This window comes from Dioscorea cayenensis, chromosome 19, assembly GCF_009730915.1.
Source record: "Dioscorea cayenensis subsp. rotundata cultivar TDr96_F1 chromosome 19, TDr96_F1_v2_PseudoChromosome.rev07_lg8_w22 25.fasta, whole genome shotgun sequence".
Taxonomy (NCBI): domain Eukaryota; kingdom Viridiplantae; phylum Streptophyta; class Magnoliopsida; order Dioscoreales; family Dioscoreaceae; genus Dioscorea; species Dioscorea cayenensis.
The window spans coordinates 5318057-5326947 of record NC_052489.1 but is presented as its reverse complement, the minus strand read 5'-3'; the positions used below and the strand labels follow the sequence as shown (position 1 = coordinate 5326947).

The 8891-nt window shown below is 33.8% G+C and overlaps 1 protein-coding gene across 1 annotated transcript; it reads right to left on the bottom strand.

Moving 5' to 3' along the window:
* Positions 1-7745: 7745 nt before the first annotated feature.
* On the bottom strand, positions 7746-8664 carry LOC120283993 (ubiquitin domain-containing protein 7SL RNA2-like). The gene has a single exon (XM_039290819.1). It carries the CDS (start codon positions 8610-8612, stop codon positions 7755-7757), a length of 858 nt encoding a protein of 285 aa, XP_039146753.1. The 5' UTR covers positions 8613-8664; the 3' UTR covers positions 7746-7754.
* Between the last annotated feature and the right edge of the window lie 227 nt (positions 8665-8891).

Genomic DNA, 8891 nt, shown 5'->3' with positions numbered 1-8891 from the left:
ATAAGCAAGTAGTTCGAGATTTAGTATTGTCACACCAAATACGTATATCAAAGCACTGGGCCTCTGTCCTAACTAGAATGCTTAAAAGAAAGACGAAGGGATGATGATAAAGAAGCAAGGCGGGCATTTTGGGAGAATGTCTAGGGATTTTGTCATGATTTTTGGCATGATCTTAGGCACACCGTGTTAAATAGCATGCCAAATTTAGTACCAAATAAAGACATTCTTTGTTTATTTGAAATTTTTTAAATAAACAATTTGAATTATGTTAGTTAATTTATACTTATCAAATTTTAAATTATAATATAATAAATTATTATAAATAGAGTATAATTATTATAAATATAGAATATCATGTGTATGCGTAATTAAATTATGCAAGAAAATTCTCATATATTATTCTGAAGCATAGTAGAGAGTTTCTAAAAAAAAAATATTATGCAAGAAAATAATTAAGTTTTTCATTGTGATTACGTAATTATTATAAATAGACTATAATTATTATGTAATTATTATAAATAGAATATAATTATTATAAATATAGAATACCATGTGTATGCATAATTAAATTATGCAACAAAAGTATCATATATATTTTTTTTGTGAAGCATAGTAGAGAGTTTCTAAAAAAATATTATGCAAGAAAACAATTAAGTTTTTCTTATTGTGGGTACATAATTACTATAAAAAAGAGTATAATTATTATGTAATTATTATAAATAGCGTATAATTATTATAAATATAGAATATCATGTGTATGTGTAATTAAATTATGCAACAAAATTTATACTTATCTAATTTTAAATTATAATATAAAAAAATTAAGTATTTTTATTGTAGGTGTGTAATTATTATAAATAGAGTATAATTATTATGTAATTATTACAAATATAGAGTAAAATTAAGTTTTTGGTACGGTTTTGGGTTGGTCGTGCCAAAAACCGTGATAAAAAAAGTATTTGTCACGGTTTTTGACATGGCCAAGACTAAACCGTGCCAAATCACATATACTACTGTCAAGGTTTTTGGCACTATATTGGCTTGGCCGTGCCAAAAACCGTGCCAAATTCCATGTACTTCATTATCACGGTTTTTGGCACTGTTTACCTTGTCCGTGCCAAAAAACCATAACAAATAATGGGATAATGTGTGAATTACGGTGTGTTACGGTTTTTTGGCGCAGCCAAGGCAAAACCATGCCAAATGCCATGTACCCCATTATCACAGTTTTTAGCACGGTTTTGGCATGGCAGTGGAAAAAATGGTGACAAAAAAAATGATATGCTTGTCATGGTTTTTAGCAAGGTTTTGTCATAGGTTTTTGTCTAAATTTTAGACGAAAACATAAATGGTGTTAAATACCATGACAAAATTGTCATGATTTGGTAACCATTCTAAATATCGTGACAACTTTGTCACTATCTTTGGTTTCATGCCAATTTCCGTAACAAATTTGGTACAGAATCAAAATTGTGCCAAATTCCTATTTTTCTTGTAGTGAACTACACAACCAAAACGACAAATATTATGATCTACACGCCACAAAATGCCGATATTTATACAGGAAGTAAACAATACTACACAAAAAATAAAGAATGTCAAGATGGAAAACCTCCTTCAATGGCCACCCAGGTATGCCTTCTCACCTTTGAGCTGGTCTTTTCCTTGAAGCAAGTCGCCAATCTTCAATTCACTGAAGCCCTTGCCGAAGATGTTCACAAACAATTCAAAAACCAAAGATTGAAATGTCTCGGGAGAACTCAAAGGCAAAATTTTGCAAGAAAGATGATTGGGGGAAAAAGGGAATTTCAACGGGCTTCACCATAATAAGATAGAGGGAGGCGAAGGGATGCAACGTCGGCTAAGATAGGCTTTCCAATACGAATTCCAACATTCGCGCACCAACCGTCGACACGCCCGCCCTCAAGTGGTTCCCAAGGAATTTGTAGAGGTTTTTTGGTCATTTTAGCCCGTTGACAAGATAGGAGAAGGCGCATTTTCAGGTGGTTGAGATTAGGGGCATTGAAGTAATTTGCAATCCCACATAACGGCTCCACAGCCTTCATTAAGTGCAAATGGCTGAAAAAGAAATATATATATATATATATATATAAGATGGACCGGAATCCCAATAGTTGCAAGGATTTATTGGGATTATGCAAACTTTGGAGGGATTTTTGGGTACTTTCCTAATTATTTAATGATGATTTGGCTCCTCATAAGATTTTCCAAGTAGTATTTTTGAATTTAAAATGGGTTTTGAGGATATTAATTTCCCTAATAATAAATTATATTTATTTGTTTATTTTCATCAGTGACAAAATTAATTCATGAGGCATTAAAAAATAGAAATCCAAGTAAAACTTATCTCAACAATTTTTTAATTTATCTAAAGTATGAGTTAATTATCTAATTGGAAATTAACAATTCCATAACTTGCTTGCTAGATTTTTTCCCCTTTTTTTATTTTTTTACTAAAAATAGAAAACCTACAAATATACTAAAGGTCTTTTTCCCTCTCTTTTAAGTTCTTATATATCTAACCCTTCCATCCCACCATTTGTCATTATGATTGATTTTATTTTGCTTTTTGTTTTGTATTATTCAATTTGTCTGTTTTAATACACTTTATTTTTTATTTTCCCTCTCTGTTAAGTTCTTATATCTTGCTTATTGAAATTCTCATGCATTAGTTTAAATTCAAAAATTATTAATTTAAACTTTTTCATTTCTATCTGAGTTGATTTCAATGCTCTAAATCTAACTGTGTTTAATTATTAGTTTAGAGTTGTTATGTCAAAAACAGCATAAAATTATTATTTTTAGTTTTATATTTTTCAATATTTGCATGAAATAATTATTGTAGACTTGAATGAAATTATTAGTTATATTCTTGTAAATATTTGCTTCTAGTGTTTTTTTATAAATATTTATTTTAAATATTGATACAACTTGGAATTGCTCTTTGTAGATATGTAAATTAATTTATTTTTATATTTTGTTATTTTTTTTCATTGTTTTTCTTAGACATTGAAAAAATAGATTCACGTGGTGGAAGCTCGAGAGGAAAAAGCATTATTGGTTCGATCTCCACTCCCACACCCATTGAAGTAAGCAATCAATTTGAGGATATTGAGAGCCCAATGGAATAGTTGGTACCAGTCGATGTACCCTCACAAACCGGACAAGCAAATAACTCCACAGAAACTACTCTCAAATCTAGCATTTTAAAACTCATTTTTTAAAATTGTATAATAATGATGGCATTATGACACATGGTAAATGTAATTACTATGGTTCAGAATTTAAGCATTGTAAGGGTGGAGGATATAGCACATTTGACAAACACATGGAGAAGAAGCACCCGGACAAGCTTGGACATACTCAATCACAATCCAAAATTAGATGCACTGTGAATGAAGGTCCGGGTTCTCAATCATCTCTATTTACATTTTCGCAAGCAAAATACAAGGACAAAATTGCATAGACAATTTCCATTGAGTGCTTGCCATTTAGCTTCGTTGAACTCTGTCAAGTGCAAGATGCATCAATGACACATTGCAACCGGCATGCAAGAAGGTTTCATGAAGGACAATTCAAAGAACAATATTCAAACAATACAAGAATGGTAGAGAACAACTTTGTGAGTATTTTCATACTTTTAACTCTTCTATTTCTTTATGCTCCCATGTGTGGACCGATGTTTTTCATGAAAATTCTTTTATGGGTATTACGGCCCATTGGGTCGATGACAAATGGAATATCCAAAAGCGCATTCTTGCTTTTAGGGTGTTCAACAAGTCTCATACCGCCGATAATATTTATAGACTTATTCGTGGAGTTATCGAAGAATTTGGTTTAATGTTTAATATTTTTTTTTCAATTTCTTTTGATAATGCCTCCGCTAATACGGCCTCAATTAGATTTCTAGAAGATTATTTGAGGCACTCATGTGGTGGCAAATATTTTCATATAAGATGTGTTTGTCATGTTTTGAACTTATGCGTGCAAAGTGATTTGGAAGAGCTTAAAGAATTTGTACTTCCTATTAGGGAAGTCGTAGCTTATCTGGGAAAAAGCATGACCCTCATGAAACAATGTACTCGCTATTGTAAAGCACATAACATGAAGGTTAAAAAATTCTCTAAAGATGTCAAAACAAGATGAAACTTTACTTATTAGCTTCTTAGTGTAACATTTCCATATTGGACATTTTTGACTAATTTTGTTAATAATTCGTTGGTTGGTTTTTGTATATATAAGTATCAATGGGTTGTTATTGCTCGTATTATTGATTTATTTTCGGTTTTTAACACATGTACTAATTTGTTTTCACAAGTTTATTTTCATACTTTCCATTTATTTTTATATGATGTTGTTGATGTGGTTGAACAATTTTGGAATTTTAGATCAAATCCACAATTGTTTACTGCGCTGATCTCTATAAAGATTAAATGGTTGCTTTATTATAAGAATATACCTTCTATTACTTTAGTTGCATTCGTTCTTGATCCAAAGCAGAAGCTAGAAGGTTTGCAAGAATCTTTGGAAGTATATTACAAATTCTTAGGGTTCAATGGAGGACAAGATTCCCAACCGTTTGCCATGAGCTTGCCCATGCTTGACATGGATACTCAAGATTCTAAACCGGACCCCGACAACATTGTTGATGTCAATGAAATTGTTGCTAATGCGAAGAGTCAACTTGTTGAATTGTATTATAGCTATTGTATTAGATATAGCTATATAGTCCCACAGGTTGCACAGGAGGCAGTAAGATAATCTAGCAGTAGAGAAAGAGAATCATTCCAGCGGAGGCAAGCAAAGAAGAAGCCAAGAGGATCATAATATACGAAGCTCAAATTGTATTCGAACACTATCTTCCAGTTCTCAGAAGAAATTAACACAGACATGACTTTCAACATCCTCCCTTGGTGGAAAGGTAATGGAAACCCGTACCCCATTCTTTCACTAATAGTAAAGGATATTTTTGTGTGCCCTATGTCTACAGCAGCTTGCGAGCAGACTTTTAGTGCAAGTGGGAACATGTTGGACACGACATGTTCACAATTGACCCCACAAAATATTGAAATTCAAGTTTGTGTGAATGATTGGAAGTGTGATCAAGTTTGGCAACAAGAAGCAGAACAACAAAGTCCAAATGCTAGTGATTTCTTCTACACAGATAACATGATGAGCACACCTGGCGCGACAACAGCCAATGAGTCCAACCAAGACCCAGATGTTAACAAATAGGTAAGTGGGTGACCTGTTACGCAATGTAAGATAACTACTTGGGCTTTGATTCCTCTCACACCCAAGAAAATACGTAGGCAGCTTAATTCGATAGGTAAGCGAATTAAGCCCAAACCATTCATTTACGAATTTAGTTTATTTTGAAATTTTCAAAATTTTATGAATTTTTGGTAATTAATTTAATTTTTCTTTTTAAAATTTGAAATAAATAAAATAAATAAATAAACACGTGGACTTTATTTTAGGAAAAAAATTCTATAATAGACAAAGTTGGGTTTAATAGACAACGTTTAACCTCTATATTTTAGGGAGAAAAAATACAAATCTATAATCACTTATGTTTTATTTTGGTTATATAAAGTTTAAGCTCTCCTGCCACCTTGCCCACCTTACCCTCCTCCTCTCTCCCTTCTCTTCTCCACAAGTAAGCTCATTCTCTCATTTTCGTTTTTTAATAAATACTCTAGAAATTTATATATTAAATAAAATAAATATCATTCTCAAATCTAGGCGAGGAAGCGGACAACCTCCCATCCCTGGGCCCCGCAGCACGACTCCTCCAATCAACAATGATCTCCAAGCTCCGTCTCTACGCCCCCGACGGCGCCCTTCTCCGATCCCTCACCTCCACCAACATCACCGTCATCCTCGGCGTGCCCAACTCCGATCTCCCCACTCTCATCTCCTTCACCTCCAGTGCCTCATCCTAGGCCCGTCCAGAAATAAAGAGGTTTTAAGTATTAATTCATGATTTCATTTGAATTTTCTTCATGATTTTATTGCTTTTCTTAATTGGCCACAAGAAATGATTATTCTGCACATTGTGCTGGTGTTTGTTGCTAATTGATGTAGATGTTTGGTGTTATTGTTGAAGGAGGAATTGATCAGAACCATTGTTGCTGCAAAACCATGAACCTAGTCAAAGGAGCAGTGTGATGCTTGGGAATCGCATACAAGATTGAAAAAAAAGTAGCTTGACAGGTTGTTATCTTTTTATTGTAATTGTTAGTATGTTTTTGTATGTTGTGTGTGTGTATGTATTGAACTGTCATGTGGGCATATCTATCATATGTTTGTTTAAGGGTTTGTTTGGGTTATTTTTAAAAAAATTGATTTTTTGTTAAGTTATAAAAGCATTTTTTTTTTTAAGTGCTTTTGAGAGTAAGTTAAGTTTTTTTCGGTATTTTCTGTTTAGGTAAGCTAATGCAAAATCACTTTAATATGTGTGAAGTTGTTTAATGTAAATTTTTAAAAGAGCATTTAGAGGTGGCAAATTACTAAAGTGGGATTCATTGAATTTTTATTGAGTTATTATTATATATTGCTATTAATAATAATAATGAAAACATTATTAGTAATTATTATTATTATTATTATTATTATTATTATTATTATAACCTAATGTATTATTATTATTAGGGCTAAAGAGTGGGGAAATTTTAGAAAAGCACAGGGTTAAGTTAGTAATTTTACAACACACAAAACAGTTTTTTAGAAGTGCTTTTCTCAAAAGCACCCATTGAGCAGCTTATGAAAAAAGCTGTATATCAGCTTTTTTTCCGCAGCTTCAGCTTTCGGCCAAAAGCAAATGCAAACATTGTTTTTAAAATCCATAAGTGCTTAACTTATAAAAAATCACTTATGGGCTTTAAAAAAGCCAACCCAAACATGCTCTAAATGCTTTGATGATTAATGAATTCAGTAGAGCTGATTTTAAGAGCACAAGAGAAACACTTGTTCTTCTTCATTCTTATTCATTGCTCTTTACATATTACAACCAATTACAACCAGAGAGAGTATTCATTCACCAAGTGATTGAGAGACTAGAGTCATGGAAGGGGAATCGTGTAACACCCGCGTGGGGAAAAGACTAGAGTCCAGTGGTTCAGCTTAGCCCCCGGATCAACAGGTAACCTGGACCCACTGGGTCAGACAGGTCAACCTGGCCCGACGGATTCTATACCACCAAATAGAATTACCTGTATATTCTTTCATATCAAAACCAATGAAAAAAAATCATCAAACAAAAAAAATTAAAAATAAGACATGATTAAAAAAGCGATTCAAATAAAAAAAAATAACCTTTTCGAAGATGAGATTAATCCAATCTCTTTAGTGAGCATGTTCTTTTAGTGGGAATTAGAGAAATTTTATTGATTTCTATTTTCTCCAAAGCAAGAATGGTACAATCCATCATTAAAACTAAATAACAGATAAGAAAGTTACATTTAACTTTATATTTGGCTCATATATTTTTGGCTCATATATTTTTATCATTTATTTAATGTTAATCTTGTACTACATCCATGGCAAGAGATACCCCAATAAAAAGAGTAGTTTATTTTTCTCCAACTTAAAAATTAACAATTAAAATAAGCAATTTATTCATATTTCTTTTAAAAAGAAATACTATCCACAATACCTCTATATTATTCAAACAAATTAAAAACTAACCCTCCTTTTTCATCTTTTCCATTAAAAGCTACAGTTCTCAGTTATCAGGACCCACCAGTAACACTACCATTAAAAACCTCAATAGTATCATTATTCTTGACCCCATGCCATCTAAATGATCTCTCCTCCTCCATCACCTCCTGCTTATAAATAAAGAAATAACCTTCAGTAGGCAACACCAATCTCTGCAATCTCTCCAACCTCTCCAACTCCTTCCTCAACTCCCTCACACTCTCCATCACATTCACCTCCACCCCCACCTTCTTCGTCACCCCCTTCACCAACACCATCACCGTTATCCTCTTCCCCACCACCGCCGCCGCCGTCACCCCCGCCGCCGATCTCACCACCACGCTCACCTCCGTCCCTTCTACAACGCCGTAGTCCCTCAACATCCTCTGCGGATCCTGCATCTCCACTCCACCCACCATCAACGCCATCCTCCCCACTGCCAAACCCTCAATCCCAATCATCTCCTTCAGCTGCGCCACCGTCTCTCCACCATCCACATCCATCGTGATCCATCGCCTCATCGCAGGTACGCTTACCTTGATCTTGAATCTGATCCCCTTCTGCTTCTTCTTCTTCTTCTTGTTCTCCCCTTCACCGTCCTCATCGTGGTCATCATCATCAGTACCACCACCCACCATTACGATCTCTTGTTTCTCTTCTTCATCTTGGTCGATGACGACGAGATCTATCTTGGATCCTTCTACCAATTCGTAATGCTCCGTGTCTCGATCGTCTGCCATGGCTGCTCCACGGATGAAGAGCGATTGCTTGGGCACTGGTATGCCATGGTACTTTTGAATCTTCTCTTTGATCTCCAGCACTGTGTCGAAGAATCCGATCTCCATTTTGAACCTATTCCCATCTTTCCTCCTCTTGATTAACACATCCATTGATCTCCTCCTCCTCCTCCTCCTCCTCCTCCTCCTTCTTTGATCCGCTTCTATTGGGGATGTTATATTCTTCTAATCCTTTCGTAGTTTTTGGAATTTTTTTGAATTTTTTAAAATTTTTTTTTGGCTAAAAAATTAAGATTATGTCTAATATGCTTATTAATTACTTAAATATATATATAGATAATTATATAGGGATCTTGATTTTGGATAAATGTGCATATAATTATGAAAGAAATCTTAGGATATTTTGTATATTATTGAAACATAAATAGTTGC

Bases quoted from the DNA above. Each gene is read 5' to 3' on its own strand.
- LOC120283993 (XM_039290819.1), bottom strand. From the start codon at position 8,612: ATGGATGTGTTAATCAAGAGGAGGAAAGATGGGAATAGGTTCAAAATG.